The sequence below is a fragment of the Balaenoptera physalus genome (genome assembly GCF_965194825.1).
Source record: "Balaenoptera physalus genome assembly, chromosome: 3".
NCBI classification, from domain to species: domain Eukaryota; kingdom Metazoa; phylum Chordata; class Mammalia; order Artiodactyla; family Balaenopteridae; genus Balaenoptera; species Balaenoptera physalus.
The window spans coordinates 141,885,553-141,907,528 of NC_138890.1; the positions used below are offsets into that span (position 1 = coordinate 141,885,553).

General features: G+C 36.6%; 1 protein-coding gene across 4 annotated transcripts in view; it reads right to left on the reverse strand.

The window, feature by feature from the left end:
* GHR (growth hormone receptor) overlaps positions 1-21,976 on the reverse strand; it is a gene marked incomplete at its 5' end in the record, with an annotated part of 277,380 nt that overhangs the window by 3,076 nt on the left and 252,328 nt on the right. For all 4 annotated transcript variants that reach the window (XM_082454515.1, XM_082454517.1, XM_082454516.1 and 1 more), the window contains 4 exons: positions 6,675-6,744; positions 13,663-13,753; positions 15,780-15,945; positions 20,791-20,969. In XM_082454515.1, the coding sequence (XP_082310641.1) occupies positions 6,675-6,744; positions 13,663-13,753; positions 15,780-15,945; positions 20,791-20,969 (506 nt within the window). The remainder of the gene's footprint in view (positions 1-6,674; positions 6,745-13,662; positions 13,754-15,779; positions 15,946-20,790; positions 20,970-21,976) is intronic.

Sequence of the window (21,976 nt, forward strand, 5' to 3'; positions counted from 1 at the left end):
AATTAAGTGATTTAATAAATAACATTCAGAGACTAATTAGTAACAAAACCATATAACAAATACATTAGTGAAGAACTTTTCTTTCTTTTTAAAAATTCTTTTCTACTATGGTTCATCACAGAATACCAAACATAGTTCTCCATGCTATACAGCAGGATGTTGTTGTTTATCCATTCCATATATAATAGCTTGTATCTGCTAACCTCAACCTCCCACTCCATCCCTCCCCCAACCCCCTCCCCCTCCCCCTCAGCAACCACAAGTCTGTTCTCTACGTCTGTGAGTCTGTTTTTGTTTCATACGTAGATAGGTTCATTTTTGTCATATTTTAGATTCCACATATAAGTGATATCGTATGGTATTTGTCTTTCTCTTTATGACTTACTTCACTTAGTATGATAATCTCTAGTTGCAGACATGTTGCTGCAAATGGCATTATTTCATTCTTTTTTATGGCTGAGTAGTATTCCACTGTATATATGTACCACATCTTCTTTATCCATTCATCTGTCGATGGGCATTTAGGTTGTTTCTATGTCTTGGCTATTGTGAATAGTGCTGCTGTGAACATAGGGGTGTATGTATCTTTTTGGATTAGAGTTTTGTCTGGATATATGCCTAGGAGTGGGATTGCTGGATTATATGGTAATTCTATTTTTAGTTTTCTGAGGAACCTCTATACTGTTTTCCATAGAGGCTGTACCAACTTACATTCCAACAGTGTAGGAATGTTCCCTTTTCTCCACATCGTCTCCAGCATCTGTTATTTGTAGAGTTTTTAATGATGGCCATTCTGACGGATGTGAGGTGGTACCTCACTGAAGTTTTGATTTGCATTTCTTTAGTAATTAGCAATGTTGAGCATCTTTTCATGCCTACTGGCCATTTGTATTTCTTCTTTGGAGAAATGTCTATTTAGGTCTTCTGCCCATTTTTCAATTGGGTTGTTTGTTTTTTTGTTGAGTTGTATGAGCTATTTGTATATTTTGGAAATAGAGCCCTTATTGGTCTCATTGTTTGCAAATACTTTCTCCCATTCTGTAGGTTGCCTCTTTGTTTATGGTTTCTTTTGCTGGTAAGAAGCCAGCAAAGAGTGCAAAAGCTGGTAAGTTTGATTAGGTCCTATTTGTTTTTGTTTTTATTTCTATTGCCTTGGAAGACTGACTTAAAACATTGGTATGATTTATGTCAGAGAATGTTTTGCCTATGATCTGTCCTAGGAGTTTTGTGGTGTCATGTCTTAAGTCTTTAAGCCACTTTGAGTTTATTTTTGTGTATGGTGAGAGGGTATGTTCTAACGTCATTGATTTCCATAACGCTGTCCAACTTTCCCAGCACCGCTTGTTGAAGAGACTTTGTCTTTTTCCTATTGTATATTCTTGCCTTCTTTGTTGAAGATTGACTATAGGTGTGTGGGTTTATTTCTGGGCTCTCTATTCTGTTTCACTGACCTATATGTCTGTTTTTGTGCCAATATCCCTGTAGCTTCGTAGTATTGTCTGAAGTCTGAGAGGGTTATGCCTCCTGCTTTGTTCTTTTTCTTCAGGATTGCTTTAGCAATTCTGGGTCTTTAATGGTTCCATATAAATTTTAGGATTATTCTAGTTCTGTGAAAAATGTCATGGGTAATTTGATAGGGACTGCATTAAATCTGTAGTTTGCTTTGGGCTGTATGACCATTTTAACAATGTTAATTCTTCCAATCCATGAACATGGGATATCTTTCCATTTCTTTGACTCATCTTCAGTTTCCTTTATTAATGTTTTATAGTTCTCAGCATATAAGTCTTTAACCTCCTCAGTCAGGTTTATTCTTAAGCATATTTTATATTTTGGGGTGAGATTTTAAATGATATTTTTTGTTTACATTCCCTTTCTGATATTCCGTTGTTAGTGTAAAGAAATGCAACTGGTTTCTATATGTTAATCTTGTATCCTGCTACCTTGCTGAATTCGTTTATTATTTCTAGTAGTTTTTGTGTGGATTCTTTAGAGTTTTCTATATAGTATCATGTCATCTGCATATAACGACAATTTTGCCCCTTCCCTTCCAATTTGGATACCTTTTATTTCTTTTTCTTGTCTGATTGCTGTGGCTAGGACTTCCAATACTATGTTAAATAGAAGAGGTAAGAGTGGGCATCCTTGTCTTGTTCCAGAGTTTAGTGGGAAGTCTTTCAGCTTTTCACCATTGCGTATTATATTGGTTGTGGTTTGTCATAAATAGCTTTTATTATGTTGAGATATGTTCCCTGTGTACCCACTTTGGTAGGAGTTTTTATCATGAATGGATGTAGAATTTTGTCAAATGCTCTTTCTGCATCTTTTGAGACGATCATGTGGTTTTTGTCTTCTCTTTTGTTTATGTGATGTATCACATTGATTTGTGTATGCTGAACCATCCTTGTGAACTTGGGATGACTCTTGGTCACGGTGTATGATCTTTTTTTATGTGTTGTTGGATTTGGTTTGCTAATATTTTGTTGAGAATTTTTGCATCTATATTCATCAAAGATATTGGCCTGTAATTTTCTTTTTTGGTGGTGTCCTTGTCTGATTTTGGTATGGTGGCTTCATAGAATGTCTTTGGGAGTGTTCCCTCCTCTTCAATTCTTTGGAAAAGTTTGAGAAGGACTGGTGTGAGTTCTTTGTATGTTTGGTAGAATTTGCCTTTGAAGCCATCTGGTCCTGGACTTTTGTTTGTAGGGAGTTAATTACATATTCTATTTCACCTCTAATGATCGGTCTGTTCAAATTATCTACTTCTTGTTGATTCAATTTTGGTGGGCTGTATGTTTCTAGAAACTTGTCCATTTCTTTTAGGTTGTTGAATTTGTTGACATATAATTGGTCATAGCATTCCCTTATGGTTTTTGTATTACTGTGGTATCAGTTGTTATGTCTCCTTTTTCATTTCTTATTTTGTTTATTTGGGTTCTCTCTCTTTTCTTCTTGGTGAGCCTGGCCAGAGGTTTGTCAATCTTGTTTACCCTTTCAAAGAACCAGCTCTTGATTTTCTTCTATTTTTCTAATCACTATTTTATTTATTTATTTCCTCTCTGATCTTGATTATTTCCGTCCCTCTGCTAACTTTAGGTTCTGTTTGTTCTTCTCTTTCTACTTCTTTTAAGTGGTAGATTAGGTTGTTTATCTGAGACTTTTGTTTTTTTGAGGAAGGCCTGTATCACTATGAACTTCCCTCTAAGAACTGCTTTTGCTGCATCCCATAGATTTTGTACAGTGGTGTTTTCATGCTAATTTTTCTCAAGGTATTTTTTAATTTACTCTTGATTTCATTGTTGACCGATTGGTTTTTTTAGTAGCATATTGTTTGGTAATCGTTTTTTTAGTAGCATATTGTTTAGTAGTCATTTTCTTTTTCTGTGGTTGATTTATAGTTTCATGCTGCTGTGGTCAGAAAAGATGCTTGAGATAATTTCTATACTCTTAAGTTTGTTGAGGTCTGTTTTGTGCCCTAGTATGTGGTCAATCCTAGAGAATGTTCCATGTGCACTTGAAAAGAATGTATATTCTGTTTTCTTGGATGTAATGTCCTAAAAATATCAATTAGGTCTAACTGTTCTATTGTATCATTTAGGATCTCTGTCGCCTTATTTTCTTTCTAGAAGATCTGTGCACTGATGTGAGTGGGGTGTTAAAGTCTCCTACTATTACTGTATTCCTGTCAATTTCTCCCTTTATATCTGTTAGTATTTGTTTTATGTATTTGGGTGCTCCTATATTATGTGCATATATGTTGATGCGTGTAAAAGTGTCCTTCTTTATTTTTCTTTATGGCCTTTGTTTTAAAGTGTATTCTATCTGATATGTGTATTGCGATCCCTACTTTGTCATTTCCATTTGCATGAAATATCTTTTTCCATCTCCTCACTTTCAATCTGTGTCCTTTGCTCTAAAGTGGGTCTCTTGTAGGCAGCACATTGTAGGCTCTTGTTTTTTTTAATCCAATCTTCCTCTCTGTGTCTTTTGATTGGAGCATTTAGTCCACTGACATTAAGGTAATTATTGATAGATATGTAGTTAGTTATTGCCATTTTAAGCCTTGCTTTCCTGTTGATTTTTTATTTCTTCTTTGTACCTTTTTTCTTTTTGTTTTTCCCTTTTGTGGTTTGATGATTTTCTTTTGTATTGTACTTCTCTTCTTTTTGGTTTTTGTGAGTCTATTGTATGTTTCTGATTTGTGGTTACCTTGTTTCTCAAGTATGTAAACCCCATCCTATAGCTATTGATACTTGCCTTAGACTGGTAATCATATAGGCTCAAACACATTGTAGGAAATGACAAAAAAAAAATCTACACTTTCTTACTCTTATCCCCCACATTATATGATTTTGATGTCCTCTTTTACATCTTCATGTTCATCCTTTTGCTGTTCACTGTGGTTATCATAAATTTCACAGAAATTTATTTTGATTTTTTTATTCCGTGTACTGGCTTATTTAGGTGATTTTCTTTCCAATTGTGATTTTCTCTTTCCTATATATTCTTACTTCTTTTCTATTTACAGAAGACCTTTCAAAATTTCCTTTAGGATAGGTTTAGTATTGCTGTATTCTTTTAGTTTTTGCTTGTCTAAGAAATTCTTTCACACTCCTTCTATTCTAAATAATAATCTTGCTGGGTAGAGTACCCTAGGTTGCAGTTTTTTCCCCTTCAGGACTTTGAATGTATCTTGCCACTTCCTTCTGGCCTGCAGAGTTTCTGTCCAGAAATCAGCTGATAGCCTTATGTGGGGGTTCCCTTGTAATTAACTTTTTCTTTTTCTCTTGTTGCCTTTAGAATCCTCTCTTTAACTTTTGCCATTTTAATTATAATCTTGGCGTAGGTCTGTTTGGTTTTGCCTTGTTTGGGACCCTCTGTGCTTCCTGTACCTGGATATGTTTCTTTCTTTACGTTTGGGAAGTTTTCAGCTTCCCAAATACATTTTCAATACCCTTTTCTCTTTCTTCCCATTCTGGGGTCTCTATTATGCATAGATTGGCATGCTTTATATTATCCCATAGGTCTCTTATATTGCTTTCATTTTTTTTTCATTTGGCTTTCTGTCTGCTGTCTTGATTGGGTGATTTCCATTATTCTATCTTCTAGGTCATTTATTCATTTTTATGTATTATTCATTCTGCTATTCATTGCCTTTAGTTCAGTTTTCATCTTGGCAAATGAATGAGTTTCAAAATTTTTTTGGTTCCTTTTTATAGTTTCTAGTTCCTTTTTACAGTACTCTGCATTTCTGTCAATAGCATTTCTTAATTCCTTCAGTATTTTCATTATCTCCTTTTTGAAATCAGTGTCTATTAGACTGAAGAGGTCTGTTTGTTTCATTGTTCTTTCAGGGGAATTCTCTTGATCTTTTAACTGGGAGTGGTTCCTCTGCTTCTTCATTTTACCTTATATTTCTCTTATTCTGTGAGTTTAGGAGAAACAATGATCTACTATGGTCTTGGAGGGCTTATTTATATGTGGGAGTGCCCCTGTGTAGTTTGTGTGGATTTAATATTTTGGTGTGAGGGCTGTTTTTAGTATGGATGCCTGTCACCTCTTTCCTCAGCCATTATTCTCTTGATTGATTGATAGGGGGTGTGCAGAAGAGGTGGCTGGTGCCTGGTCCTGGCGTTCTCTGTGGCAGCTCATGCGCATCCCTGGAGCACACAATGGGAGCAGAGGTGGCTCACAACTGCTCCTGGAGTCTGTGAGGGTGGTGGCGGTAGCTCATGACAGCTCTTAAAAGTGTGGGGGTTGGGGGTGGTGGTGGCTTGTGATCGCTCCTGTAGCTTGTGTAGGCAGTGTCCTGCCACCTGAGAGCACGTGCAGGGAGAAAGGCTGCAATGGCACGTCTTGCCTCTCTTCTCGCACATCACCCAAACAATGGTACCTGGCCTCTAAGGTAGCCCAGGCTTTCTCTGCATACATCCTCTGGTGCAGTTGCACCAAACTCCAGCCCCTTCAGGCTCTTTCTGCACAGCCCACCACCTGAGTCCTCTCCCTGGGTCTAATCTCTGAAGCCTGAGCTTCAGCACCCAGTCCCTGCCCGCACTGGTGGATGTGTGTCTCCGGCTGGGGAGTGCTGAGTGGTGGCACTGACCGTCTGCAGGTCTCTCTCTGTTCTAGCTGCTGCAAAACCGGTCCCTGCATTCTCCTCCAAGGCTCTAAAACTCCCGCTCTGTCCCGGCTGATCTCCATGACAGTGAGGGGACTTCCCAGGGTGCAGGCATCTTTCCTCTTTCACAGCTCCCTCCCAAGGGGTGCAGGTCCCTTCCCAATTCCTTCCTTTTTTTTTGTTTTTTTCTTTTTCCTTTTGTCCTACCTGGTTACATAGAGATTTTCTTGCCCTTTTAGTGGTCCAACGTCTTCTGCCAGCATTCAGTAGATATTCTGTGAGAATTGTTCCACATGTAGATGTGTTTTTGATGTATTTGTGTGAGGCAGTGAGCTTCACATTCTACTACTCTGCCATCTTGATCCAGTAGTCAAGAACTTTTAAATAAGACATTCTCATAATTTTGAGATGTATTATTTAAAAACTTTTTTTTCCAGAAGGAATACAAAAAATAAAATGTAATACATATAACTTGCAAAAGGTCTCAACATAAGACATTATTCTTCAGGTATCATTTAATTAGTGTTATGTATAACTTAGATAATTTATTAATTACCTTGAGGAGATCTGGATCAATTCCTTTAATCTTTGGAACTGGAACTGGGGGTAGAATCAACATCTTAATCCTTGAAAACAAAATTTTGTTTTGATGTCAGTTATACATTCTCATTTCAAAAGACAGAAATAAAATATTGACAGTATTATCACTAATATAAAATAACAGAAAATTTGGAATAAGTATAATCTGAGAAAGAGGAGGAAAGCATTAAGCAGTAAATGGCAAGGCAAAACTAGAAGAAAAAAAGAACAAAAAAACAACAACAAAAAACCCTCATCTGAAACCAATTTAAGTAAAATGCAGTTTTCTTATAACTTTTCTTTCATAATGTCTTTTATTGATAGACAGTCTTAGTACTGGAAGTTAGAAATTTAATTCCATCTGAAGCCAATTATTTCCATGTCAGTTATAAGGGAGGTAATTTTAATATACATCTCATCTGTAATTTGTGGAGGAAGGGAAGGGGAGGAGAAAGAGCCAATGCATGTGGAGGCAACATTATCTGTACCCTCAAAAAAGGGTGGGTTGGTATAAGTTCATACCACAAATCCACACGAATTATAAGATTATCCAAGATGATCTCATTAACCAGGGTGTTATTGCACAGTTCATTTCAGTTGGGACAGACTAAATTTGAGTTATCTCTGATCAGTATGGATTTGTATACACAAAAGTCTATGATGCACTTAAAATTTCTGTTCCAAATATTTAAGTTACTTTTTGACCATAATTCATTTCAATATCTATCCTGCCTGTCTTGTGCCTGATTGTATCCCCAGCACTTAGAACAATTCCTGGCACAGAGAAGGTGCTCAATAAACCATTTCCTGAATAAATTTGAGTAAATCATTTATATATTTCATTAATAGTGTAACTAGAGTTTTTGTTTTAAAGTCAACATTGTGGCTCTGGAATAAAGCTCAGATATTACTATAAAACACTGATGAAAGAAATCAAAGATGACACAAACAGATGGAGAGATACACCATGCTCCTGAATTGGAAGAATCAATATTGTGAAAATGACTATACTACCCAAAGCAATCTACAGGTTCAGTGCAATCTCTGTCAAATTACCAATGGCATTTTTCACAGAATTAGAACAAAAAATTATACAATTTGTGTGGAAGCACAAAAGACCCCGAATAGCCAAAGCAATATTGAGAACAAAAAATGGAGCTGGAGGAATCAGGCTCCCCGACTTCAGACTATACTACAAAGCTACAGTAATCAAGACAGTATGGTACTGGCACAAAAACAGAAATATAGACCAATGGTACAGGATAGAAAGCCCAGAGATAAACCCATGCACCTATGGTCACCTAATCTATGACAAAGGAGGCAAGAATATACAATGGAGACAAGACAGCCTCTTCAATAAATGGTGCTGGGAAAACTGGACAACTACATGTAAAAAAAGAATGAAATAAGAACACTCCCTAACACCATACAGAAACATAAACTCAAAATGGATTAAAGACCTAAATGTAAGACCTGACACTGTAAAACCCTTAGAGGAAAACACATGCAGAACACTCTTTGACATAAATCACAGCAAGATCTTTTATGACCCACCTCCTAGAGTGATGAAAATAAAAACAAAAATAAACAAATGGGACCTAATGAAACTTACTTAAAAGCTATTGCACAGCAAAGGAAACCATAAACAAGACAAAAAGACAACCCACAGAATGGGAGAAAATATTTGCAAATGAAGCAATGGACAAAGGATTAATCTCCAAAATATGCAAACAGCTCATGCAGCTCAGTATCAAAAAGACAACCCAATCAAAAAATAGGCAGAAGACCTGAACAGACATTTCAGCAAAGAAGACATTCAGATGGCCAAGAGGCACATGATAAGCTGCTCAGCATCAGTAATTATTAGAGAAATGCAAATCAAAACTACAATGAGGTATCACCTCACACCAGTCAGAATGGCCATCATCACATATCTACAAACAATAAATGCTGGAGAGGGTGTGGAGAAAAGGGAACCCTCTTGCACTGTTGGTGGGAATGTAAATTGATACAGCCACTATGGAGAACAGCATGGAGGTTCCTTAAAAAACTAAAAATAGAACAACCATATGCCCCAGCAATCCCACTGCTGGGCATATACCCTGAGAAAACCATAATTTAAAAAGATTCGTGTACCACAATGTTCATTGCAGCACTATTTACAATAGCCAGGAAATGGAAACAACCTAAATGTCCAACGACACACAAATGGATAAAGAAGATGTGGTACATATATACAATGGAATATTACTCAGTCATAAAAGGGAACAAAATTGGGTCATTTGTAGAGATGTGGATGGACCTAGAGTCTGTCATACAGAGTGAAGTAAGTCAGAAAGAGAAAAACAAATACTGTATATTAATGCATATATGTGGAATCTAGAAAAATGGTACAGATGAACCTATCTGCAGGGCAGGAATAGAAAGGCAGACGTGGAGAATGGACGTGTGGACCAGTGGGGAAGGGGAGGGTGGGATGAATTGGGAGATTAGGTTTGACATAAATACACTACCATGCGTAAAATAGGTAGCTAGTGGGAACCTGCTGTATAGCACAGGGAGCTCAGCTCAGTGCTCTGTGATAATCTAGATGGGTGGGATGTGGGGGGAGGGAAGTCCAAGAGGGAGGGGATATATATATATACATATAGCTGATTCACTTCACTATATAGGAGAAACTAACACAACACTGTAAAGCAATTATACTCCAATTAAAAGAAAGAAGGAAAAAAATTAACATTGTGGCTCTGGAATAAAGCTCAGAGATTATCCATTCCAATCTGATTTTTGGGTATCAGCTGATATTCTACTTAGTGTGAATGAACGTTTTTTGAATGTTTCCACCACCTTTTTACATAATCCAAGGAATAAGCCAAATTCCGTTTTGTAAGTTGTGTCTGAGTAGACTCCACTAGGTTTACTCTGTGGGACGGTGTTAAATTGTTACTGATGAATAGAAGTTATAGAAAAAATTCATGTTATTAATAACTGCTACCATTTTTGAATGCTTCTGATAAAGCACTGTGAGATGTATCTTGCACTAAACTCTGGGTCAGCAAACTACGGTCTATGGGCCAAATGTGGTCTGCCCTCTGTTTTTGTAAATAAAGTTTTATTGGAACATGGTCATGTTCATTATACATATTATCTATGTAAAATAGTTTGCATATCATCTATGGCTGCTTTCATGCCACAGTGGCAGAACTGAGTAGTGGTGACAGAGATTGCATAGCCCAGAAAGCCTAAAAATTTACTGTTTGGTCATTTTTAAAACAACTTTGTCTACCCTTGCACTAAACATTTCATTAAATCCTTACCACTACCAGGGAGGCAGAAGACATTATCTGTGGAAAGATTTAGATATTTAAGGAACATGTTCAAATCACACACTAATACTTGGCTCAGCTGGTGCTCAATTCCAAAGCAGCTGACTCCAAAACCTGGGCCCTTTGCCTTCCGTCGTGCTGATGGGTTAACTTGGTTCTGCATCTCTAAATGAATAGTTCACAGGTTCAAACACACAGAAAAATGCAACATAACCCCAGTTACAGGAGGCAAAGTTTCCTAAATGTCTAACGCTTTACTTTGTATGGGTGCCTCTTTTTTTTTGAAGAGGATGATGCATTTAGGTACTTGTTGATAGTCAGCTTTCTAGGAGTTGTGGTTGACTTTAGGCCAGGGTGGCAGACCCTGCAGCTTGGAGGACCCAAGCCAGTCATGCAACTGAATATAGCAGGCCTGGTACAAAGTCATAGGGAGGGATGGGAATGGTGACAGAGAACATATGCCCTTTGCAAATGGGATGGTTGTTGGTCCTCTGCTTCAGCACATGTTGCCATGCAGGAATATCAGCTCAGTTTCACTAGATCTCTGTTTTTAAAGATAATCTGGTAATCTGGATTTTTGTGTGAAAATTCCCTGTTTTATAAACACTTTGCAGGAAAACTACTCCAAAATCAAAAGAACATAAAACAACAAAACATGGATCTGCGGGCTGAATTTGGCTTTCAGGTTGCCAGTTTGTCACTTCTGTTTTATGTTGATTCAGTTATTTCTTCCTGGATTAGTCATAGCTTGAAGGCTGGAGTAGGTCATATGGTGGGAGCCACAGAGTATAGAATAAAGATAAACTGGCATGAAACTACGTTTCTGATTTTTCTATCATTTTATTCAAATCCAAATTACACTATAAATTTTGCTAGAGTTGACTTTTAATGATTTGGACTAAGAAAGGGACCAGTGGCTTGGTTTGTGAACTAACAAAACCTCAAGCAAAGACAAACAGCACCTAAGTCCTTTACAGTCCTGAAGTTCTGGTGTAAACTGGCATAGCACCTCATTCTTTGAGTTTCATTTTAATTGTTCTTTCCACACTTGCTGACAGCTATTTTCTACCATTTCCTACTTTCATTAGAACATGGAAATTTAGACAATGATAAGGGTTTTTATGGGTACATGAAAAAAGAAAGGTTAATTGTTTTCCACGGAAAACTTAATTTAGAACAGGAAATTTGGCAGTACAAATAGATTTCCAAAATTTTTCCCAATTTGGTGATTTTGACCAAGCATCATAATTAAGAACTTCATTATTCATAGAAAACACTGTTTTAGACAAAGGTTAATATATTTTCTTTGAAATTCTATTTGGAGGATTATTTTTTCTTCCAAATATTGTTAACTAATGTAATTTTAAGCAACATAACAAATTTGCTTGGTCTTCATGATGACTCAAAATTGACAACTAATGTTAAAAGTAAATTCCATTATGTACATAGTGGGTTTATCTACTGCAGTTACACATAAATTAGCCCATCGCCTAACTGTACAGATCAGTGAATTCAAATTAATCAACAGAATAATTTGGCTCCTTTGCTGTTGGCATTGCTTAAATACATAAATTACTTAAAATCCTAAACAATTATTTACTAACTTCCCCCCCAATTGAAAAAAGTGTGTTATCCTGCTTTATAATACTTGTGTTTCTAAGATAGTAATGTTGCTAGAAAGTTAGATAGAAAATAAAATTCTACAGAGCGAATTTTGTTTTCTCCTGAGCTTACATTATAAAATTGGAGATGAAACTACTAAAATAACCCTTCCTACATTCACTTGGAGACTTTTAGCATGCTTGACACTCTGGAACTCTAGAATTCTGAGAATTCTTCTCTCTACTGAAATTCTATTTTGATGTTTACAAATGCTATACAGCTTCAAAATACAAATTAAAAAGCTTTTACAATATATTCACATAGATCCTATTTTGATTTGTAGATGCGTCTTGGCTTCACCTGGATACTTGTCTTTAGTTCTAGGTAGAGTAACCAACTGTCTTGGTTTGCCTGGACACAGGACTTTCAACGCTAAAACCAGGAAAGTCCCAGGCAAACAGAGTGTTAGCTACCCTAATTCTAGGAGAAGGGGCAAGATTAACCCATGGGACTTAAAGAATATTCTAAACTACCATATGACCCAGCAATTCCACTACTGGGCATATACCCTGAGAAAACCATAATTCAAAAAGAGTCATGTACCACAATGTTCATTGCAGCTCTATTTACAATAGCCAGGACATGGAAGCAACCTAAGTGTCCATCAACAGATGAATGGATAAAGAAGATGTGGCACATATATACAATGGAATATTACTCAGCCATAAAAATAAACGAAATTGAGTTATTTGTAGTGAGGTGGATGGACCTAGAGTCTGTCATACAGGATGAAGTAAGTCAGAAAGAGAAAAACAAATACCGTATGCTAACACATATATATGGAATCTAAGAAAGAAAAATGTCATGAAGAACCTAGCGGCAAGACAGGAATAAAGACACAGACCTACTAGGGAATGGACTTGAGGATATGGGGAGGGGGAAGGGTAAGCTGTGACAAAGTGAGAGAGTGGCATGGACATATATACACTACCAAACGTAAAATAGATAGCTAGTGGGAAGCAGCTGCATAGCACAGGGAGATCAGCTCGGTGGTTTGTGACCACCTAGAGGGGTGGGATAGGGAGGGTGGGAGGGAGACGCAAGAGGGAGGAGATATGGGGATATACATATGCATATAGCTGATTCACTTTGTTATACAGCAGAAACTAACACACCATTGTAAAGCAATTATACTCCAATAAAGATGTTAAAAAAATAAAAAAAAGAATATTCTAAATGTAAGAAAACTGGTGACCGGTACTGGTAACTTTTCCTATGTTTTGTATTAAAAGTTCCTGTAGTCTGTACTGAGTTTCTTTCAAGAATGAAAATAGAATAATTAGTCTTTACAGCTTAAGGGAAATTTAAAGGTCATATAATCCAACACCCTCATATTACCCATGAGAACCTGGAGGCCTAGAGAGATTAAGGGACTCAAATGAGATTAAACAGCAGTGGCAGAATAATAACTGGAGCCTGCGTTTTGACTGCAAGAGAATGCAGAATGGAATCTCTTCAAGCTTAGAATTTTATCTGTGTTGACAAAAGCAGATGAAATACCAAATCATAACTATCCAAGCAATTTCAATAAAACCCAAATTTACTTAAAATTGTCATCATATGAAGTCAAAAAAGGTTTTATTAGATTGAATTATCTAGGTGGCTTTAGTTTACCACTTAAATTTCCTCTTACATTAGGACTGTGTCAGACTCAGCCAAAACCTCACTGCTGCCTTATGGTCCTGGAATAAATGAGCCAATTTTTTCAGAACTTTGATGAGGTACATATCACAAGGTGTACAGCCACTAGCCTCAGCCTCTTAATGTCCTGTGCAACTTTCCAGAGAGAACTGAGACCTGTGATGTCTCTATGATGAACACAACAAAGTGGTAAATGTATAACTGGAGATAACGTTCCACTGGGTTGAAATATTTCACCCATGATTCACAAAAGAAAACATCAAACAATAAATGGAAACATGTATGTTTGCTAAATGACTGGCAAAAACATATCAAAGTATGTTCTATCACACTTACCTTTGTTGTTTAGAAAATATGAATAAAAATAATGTCACCATTAGCCCAAATATTCCAAAGATAATAAATAAGAACCATGGAAACTGGAAATCTGAAAAACATAAGAACAACATCTCACTCACAGAACTATGAATAGTTGAAGTTTACATTTCACTCTCCTGTTCCACATAAAAAAATTTCCTAATGTGTATTCATCTAGTAAAGTCTGTGATTTCATTTGATAACCACTGAAATAGAGTGCAATGACTTAGGAGTATTTTCTGTTCCAAGAACACCTCTATCCACTTCTTCAGATCCTTTCATGTACCAAAAAAAAAAAGTCAAAGTAAAGAAACAGCATACAGTTTAAGCACAATCCATGTTTATACAAACAAACTGCTTTAAGCATCTTATGTATTCAGGGTATGTCATTAAAATGCTTCAGCTCTAGGAAAAATTGATGCCTGTTAATATACTACTTTTCCTAAATAATGTCCACTTGGTTCTTTTTCTTTGTTTTTAAAGGTGTGGTGATATTTTTTATCCTCCAGACAGGATCCATCAAAAAGATGGGGGCAGAGTTTTACTTTTGAATCATTACTGAAACTTTTTAGACATGCAGGGCATACATTTTCTGCTTAAAAAAATATTGTTTGACAGAAGAAGATCAGTACTAGGACTCCCATCTTCAGATTTTAGTACAATTTGTAGCAAATTTGTGGGAGTCTGTAAAACTTCTATTTCATTTCTCCAGAACAAGTGCCACAGTGGCAGAGGTTGACTGCTTTTAAGGTGGAATTTACCTTAACGTTGCTTTATTAAAAGTAGGCTTTTATGCTGTAATATTCTTTTATTTATTTTCTTATTCAGTTATTAAAAGCCCCAAGGGAGATGTTATGCCTATTATAAAGAATTAGTGGGGGAGAGAATATCATTTTTTTGTATCTTGTGGTACCTATAATTTTATATCAATGATATACTCAGGAACATAATATAAAGCGAGAGTTCAATATTTTTCTTTTTTAACAGAGAAGGAAAAGCTTGTTTAAAAAATGTTTTTGGTAAGGAATTAAATGCCATCACAATAAGCTTAAAGGGCACGTGGCAAATGTGCTTTTAACCTGAATTTCATTGTATCGAGTATCATGTGAAACAATAAGCCTGTTGAGTAGAGCTTAGAAAAGATGGTGCTATAGACATTTTCATTTGTGTTATATAGTATCACGGATTCTACCTGTACTATAGACACTTTCATTTGTGTTATACAGTATCACGGATTCTACCTGTACCGTAAGTGCAGAAATACAAATTTAATTTCTCTGTAGCTTGTGATTGTTTCGTTAACAAACCTCAGACCTTCATGTGGCACTGCAGACCTTCTGTTTTTAATGGAGATGAGTTATAGCCAATTCCCATTTGGGAGTGATAATACTTTATACACTTACTATTCATTGTTAAGCAGCCTTCTTTATTTCTGTATCCAAAAATTTAAATTCTTTTATTCTGAATTCATAGGTCTCATTTCTTTAAACTATATGTTTATATTTCTTTTATATAGGATCTTCAAGTATTCCTTGTCACTCTTGAGTGTATCTAGCACACGATTTACTAAGCCTTCCTCCAGGTAAAAGCCACACCCAAACTTTCTAAAACCAATGAACACCTGCCATTGACTACTTAGGCTGACTCAATATTAGGCATTCTCTAAGATGCCACATAGATAGCCATCCACCCAGATTCAGAATTTCTTCACTGTGTATTTGAAAAACATTTTTTTCTGATTATAAGTGCAAAACAAACTCATAGAAAATACTAGAAATATAGAAACAAAGAAATATAGAAATGAAGAAAAGAATCACCCGAAATTCTGTTATCCAGAGATACCCCACCCCCTCCATCAACAGCTTAGTGTATCTTCTGCTCTTTAACTTGCACCTACCCCGTGACTTTTCCTGAATAATTCAAAAATGAAATCCTCCTTCCTCTTTTGTAATGGAGAGTACCTGTTACAGGCAGTGAACTCAAGGTCCCTCATCCTGACAATTGATGCTAATGTATCTTGATCTGGACAACACCCTAACAAGCCCTGTATATTGACAAAAACCATGTTGGCTTCCACCTTAATCTCTTAGGTTTACCTTCTTCACATGCAAATGGTCTCATCTGAGGAAGTGTTACAAAGAGCACCTCACTGAACTCGCCATATTTTTCAGAGTTTCGTTGTCTGGATCTCACACGCACTTCATACTCTTTATCCAGTCTCAATGAGTACACTGGAACAGATGTTGACAGTACGGGGTCCATCTTTCAAGACAAAAGATGAAACTTACTGGTTAGAGAGTCAACAACTCAATGCAATAAGCTCTATGAGGTGTTTCTACATTTGTATTCAAAATGAATTTCTGTAAAGTAGGCAACGTTTTAAAATGCGCTGGTGGAGTTTGCTATTTAGAGAAAGATCAAGGCAAATAACTTAGTAACACAACATTGTAAATTAACTATACTTCAATTAAAAAATGGTAAAAAAAAAGAATCATTTTGTTAAATGGGTAGTAGTCTTCAAATTTATTTTGGTATAAACACGAAGATATGACAGACTTTTTTAAAGAAATGCAGCTATACCTTTGCATTAGGCTGTCAGATATTCTACTAAGATCAAAGCATAATAGAATTATTATAGTGAATGGCAGAATTATAAAGATTACAGATACATTGCCTACCCTTTGGGATATTACATTCTTATATAAAGACATCAGAACAGAAAGAAACAAACATATTTCCTATATCTATATCTGTTCTCTGGAAATCCTGGGTAGTCATTCATATGATCACAGAATTGGAAAGTATCCTAGAAAAATCATAGTTGCCTTAATTAAACTTTCAAACAATTCTATCAGCTTGCTCTAGAAGGCTTAAAGCCACCTCAAAATAGTTTGCTATTCAAAATTTGTGAAGAAAAGTCACTGGAGGCCTTTGGTAACAACCGTCAGCATTCCACAACCCTGAAGGCCAAGATGTTCCTTTACCTACCCAGGGAAGGGTAGGTGAGGCTATGAGACCTTTAAGACATGTTGCTATCAAAGAGGTTAGACACAACTAATGATGGTGTTTTCCTCCAAGTCAAATATTCAAAGCAGGTATCCAATATATGCTTTTCTTGTGTTTTTGGGTAGAACATCTTGTTCCTGTTTATAGAAAATTAGGAACATTCTCTTCTTCAACAGCATGGGTTTTTCACATAAATAAGATTCTCATAATTTGTTTTATTAAGTCAGAGCCTGGGCCTTCAGCTTCTAAAACAAATTTCCCTTCACCTCAGTTAGTTTCTACTCACAAAGTACCTCTTTTTTTTCCCTATGTACACAGAATGGTTAGTTTGCATCTTTTATAGATGCTTCATATATGGAATATTTGTATATCTAAAATGCTTCTGAATATTAAATTCATTTTATTATTTTTCTTAAACTATTTTAAAAAGCCTATGTTTCCATTCTTGAAGCCCTCATTTCTCTGTCGCTGTCACCAGTACTATTCCTTTACAGATTTCATTAATAACAAAACCAAAAAGGGACCCTCGGCCATTCGACCCATGGCCCCCTCTCCATCTTCCCTCACCCTTCCACACCAGCCACACCAAACTCAAATTTGCTCACAGGGCTCCTAATACCCGCCCTGCTCCCTGCCACCTTCCTATGAAGGAAAGCCTATTCTTGGCTAATTCTCAATGCAAATACTGCTGATATTCTAAGAAGGCTTTTCTGGCAATTATCCCTACTCCATCCTGCCAGGTAGTACACATATTACTTCTTTTAATTCATTGCTCTAATTTCTATATTATACTGAAAATTCCCTGGGGGCACACAATGCCTTCATTTTCTTTACATTTCCAAAGCCCAGCACAATACCAGGTATATAGTAGGTACTCAAGAGACGGCCAACACATTGTGGATAATTCTACGCCACCCATTAAGTCTTAAAAACAACAACAACAACAACAACAACAAATTCTTAACTTGGTTTAGCAGGTAAATAGTTGTAAGCAACTACATGGTCATTAGAATTACTTTTATATTCAAAATGTGTTTAATAAATTAAAAATGGGCATAGTAATACCAAATTCAGTATTGTCAAATGTAACATGAATTCCTGATACAAGCAACAAACATTAGCCTTTTCCCCCTTGACTTAACAACCCTCTCTTCTTTTTATGCTTATGCCTCTTGTTCTCATAGCCAAGTAGAATGTAAGATCTTCAAGAGAGGTCAATTCTTATAGATGGGCCCTTGATACTCATGACAATTCTGAGATACCTTGCAAATTACCAGACTTATAAATATCATGAATTTGTTACTTCATTTATAAAAGGTAAGTAAAGTAAAAGTTAATTGACCCCTTTGGACTATCTGATGAGATTTAGCAGGGGTGCAATGAAAAGTGCCGCAAAGCCAAGTTGGGATGCGGCCCTGAATGGTTGACTGAGTCCCATGCTCCCACGCACCTGGCTCAGAGTGTGCGGTTCCTATCAGTGCCTCCACTGGGACAGAACTACAGGCCATGGACTTTCTGTGTTCAAACTATCAGCACTCAATTTGTGTGCTAATGTTGTGATTTACATCTTTGCTTTTTCTAGGTTGTCAAACTTTTTTTTGTTTCAGGTCTCCTCCACACTCTTAAAAATGATTGAGAATCCTAAAGATTTTGGTTTTTGGGGGTTATACCTATCACTATTTACCATACTAGAAGCTGAAAATGAGAATTTAAAAAATACTAATTTCAAAATTAAAATAATAGATTTTATGTTAACATGTTTTTATAAAAATTATTGTACTTTCTGAAACAATAAAATTATAGTGAGAAAAATGTTTTACATTTTTGCAAATCTCTTTAATATCTGGCTTAATGGCTGTATTTTTACATCTGTCTCTGAATTAAAACTGCTAGGATGTGTTGTTTTGGTTGAGGTGCATAAATAAAACTTGGTCCCACAGATATATAGTGAGGAAATGGAAGAGATATTTTAATACTCTTTTCAGATAATTGTATATATTCTTCTTTAACACCAACAAAAAAACTCAGTAAGTGGTATTTTCTTAAAGGTTAGTTGCAATGTGGAATCTTAAATTCTATCAATGAATCTTTCACACTTCATTGTATTAAAATCCACCATTCCATCTAGTACTTTGAATGGATCATTTCTCCAAGTGTGGTTTTGGTTACAGTATGGTCATTTGGAAAATACTGTTCACTGAGTTATGCAGATTTTCTAAATGTTCACACATTTCACTATACAATATTAAAAAAAACCCCTCACTTTTGCTTATATCACCACTGATCTTATTAGGAGATCTTCAAAGGTTGGGGAAGCTGTCAAGTTCACAGCTGCAGATAGCAAGTTTTCCAAAATTCGAATTTAACCTTGAAAGCTCAAATTTTCTCATTGGCAACAAATACTGTCAATTGTTTTTCTTAAGTGGTAAGTTCACTTTTTCTAGAAATGTTGCCAAGTATTTGCCAACTCAAATGTGAAAAACCATCCAGCTGTTTATCAGTTGTTTTTTCAAAGTAAAAATGGTATTCCAAGCAAAAAGCAGCTAGTTCAAGCAGGCAACTCGGGTGTTTAAATGCCTTTTCTCAAGATAACCAACCACACCTCAGTATGCAGCTGCAGTGCTTTATGTGTACTTCCCATGTGTCACACAGAAGATTAAAAAGCTACATACTCAGAAATCGTGATTTAATAAAATTAATAATATATGCAGCTTCATCGAGGACATTCTTATGTGAAACTCCCTCCCCCCAGCCCTGCTCACGGCTTCTTAACTGTGAGTGCACGGTGCTGAAGAATACAGTGACTGTCAGGACGATTTGGAATTATTGCCTTGATTTGTGCTAAGGCAGCGGCAGTGTTTCCACCATTGCGCTTGTACCATCTGTGTAAATCTCGACACAGTGAAAAAAGGAAAGAACATTCTAGTATTATTATGAAAATAGTCTTGAGCTTGTGGACTCCCTGAAAGGGTCCCAGGGACCCTCAGGGGTCCAAAGTTTACACTTTGGGAACTGCTGCCCTGGGGTGCCTAGCACCGTGCCTTGTGCACAGTAGTTATTTCAATACCTGGTTGCTGAACAAATGTTTGACTGAAGCTTGAATTTAGAAAGCCTTGTTTGACTCAGCATCCAGCCAAGCTTTTCTGTACCAAGTTACGGAACAGATATCTAAATTAAAATGATTCTGCAAACAGAACCTTGAAGCCCAATATTTAACTGTGCACAGCTGCTCTAAACTTAACTTTCCTCTAGTGACAAAACTGGCTTCTTTCTCAGCAGTTCACTGAATGGACAGGGCCTGGTGTCTCAAAATTCTGAGAGTGAGGCTGTGCCGGGCTGCTGGGCACGACCTGGTGACCGGCCAGAAACCACTTGGCTTGGCCAGGCCTGTGGCTGTGGCTAGACTGATTTAGAATTGGTTACATTGGGAGCAGCATGATAATCCTGGTTTCTTCTTGTTGTGTGCCATGTGGACTTTATCTAAGTGCCCAGCTCCCATACACCTGGCAAGGAAGTGAGGGGTTCAGAGGTCAACCAGTACCATGCCACTTGCTTAGATAAAAACCTCTTAGCTTGATTCTCCCTTGAGGTATGTAACAAAACATCCTTCTGAAACCTCTAGGGGATCAATTCCCCCCCCACTCTGTTTCCCTCCTGGAGTCACTCAAGAACTTATTTTAATGGGGGTCTGGTGAAGAGTAGCAACTAAAATCATGGGAGAATATTTAGCCACAGCTCACTGTTGACCTTGATCATAACCCTTCCCATGTTTAGCCACATCCTCAAAGGCAGCTAAGTGGCTAGAGTACACGATATTGTTCTAAGGTTCAACTGGATACCAATGATGACTGGGGAAATACAGTTTTCCTTTCCTTCCATAGGTTTCTGTATAAAACTCCATGTAAGCATTTGCTGTCTTAAAGAATTCCAAGATGATATTTTACTGATTATAGCCATTTTTCTCAAATAAGAAATTAGAGAGCATATAGCATGGGCATGTGGTATTAAGTGAAAAGAAAGTCTATAAGTGAGAGGGGGTTGTTAAACTAAAAAGAAGAAAAGTCAAAGGATTTTTAAATGTGAGATGTAATGATATCTTACCATTTTCCATTGGGTCTCATTTACTTCTTTGTATTGCAGTTCATACTCCAGGACTATCCACCCCTTCTGAACATCTGCATTTGGTGGTGGTTCCCATCGCACTTGGATATCTGCATGAATCCCTGTTAAACTGATGTTCAGTAAAGTCCAGTTGAGGCCAATGGGTGGATCTGGTTGCACTGGGCATTTCAACAGAGAATTAGTACACAGACACAGCTCGACATTAGTGGAATGCTTTCTTCCGAAGAGACTGTTACTTTATACATTTTTATTATTCAAACTCTTAATTCTTCCAATATTCCCACTGTATGGGAGAGTGTCTTTTTTTTTTAAACATCTTTATTGGAGTATAATTGGTTTACAATGGTGTGTTAGTTTCTGCTTTACAACAAAGTGAATCATTTTTTAACTTAAGGATGATCTGTTTTTAACTTAAAAAAAAAGGCCCTATAAAAAACTTCTTTTTGAGTTTAAAATCTGATCTATAGCTATTCTTAAAGATTTGCCATGTTTTACATTTCTTTTGGCTCTGATAGGATTAATACTTTGGGATTTTGGCAAAGGAATTCACTTTAACTCAAAACTGAAGGAACGGAGAGTCAGAAAGATCTATGGTATTTAAACATGTCGCTGTTTTGGAACTAGGGGTGGAGAAATTTTTTTTCTTCCAAGCTGTATGTGACCTGGGGCAAGATCTTTCTTATTTTCTTTCTCATTTCTTGTCTTTGCCATTTCTGTACGGCTACAGAAGCACAGTCCTTCCAAACACTCAGTAAATACTCCTTAGCTTGTCTTCCTAGCCACATGTGATCATGTCTTCAGATATAAAATGAAGGCATTACACTGCTCTCTCAAATGGTAATGAATCAGTGTTTTCTGTGTTTTACTTAACTGCATGCTACTGACCACTGTGGAGTGGATACTACTTTTTTAAAAAATGAGAAAGTCCCAATTTGACTAATCATGACCACATTTTGGAAATTAAATTGAAGGGATTTGCAAAATAGCTAAGCTACCCACATCATGATAGCTATACCTCATCTTTCTGGATTTGTTGGGGACTGATGAATTCTGAAAACCAAAGCTTAACCCTTTAGATGACTGAACTATAAAAATGTTTTTAATGCAAAATTTTCTCAAACTTATTACTCATGTTGCATCTTACAAATCTTCCTGTCTACTTTAA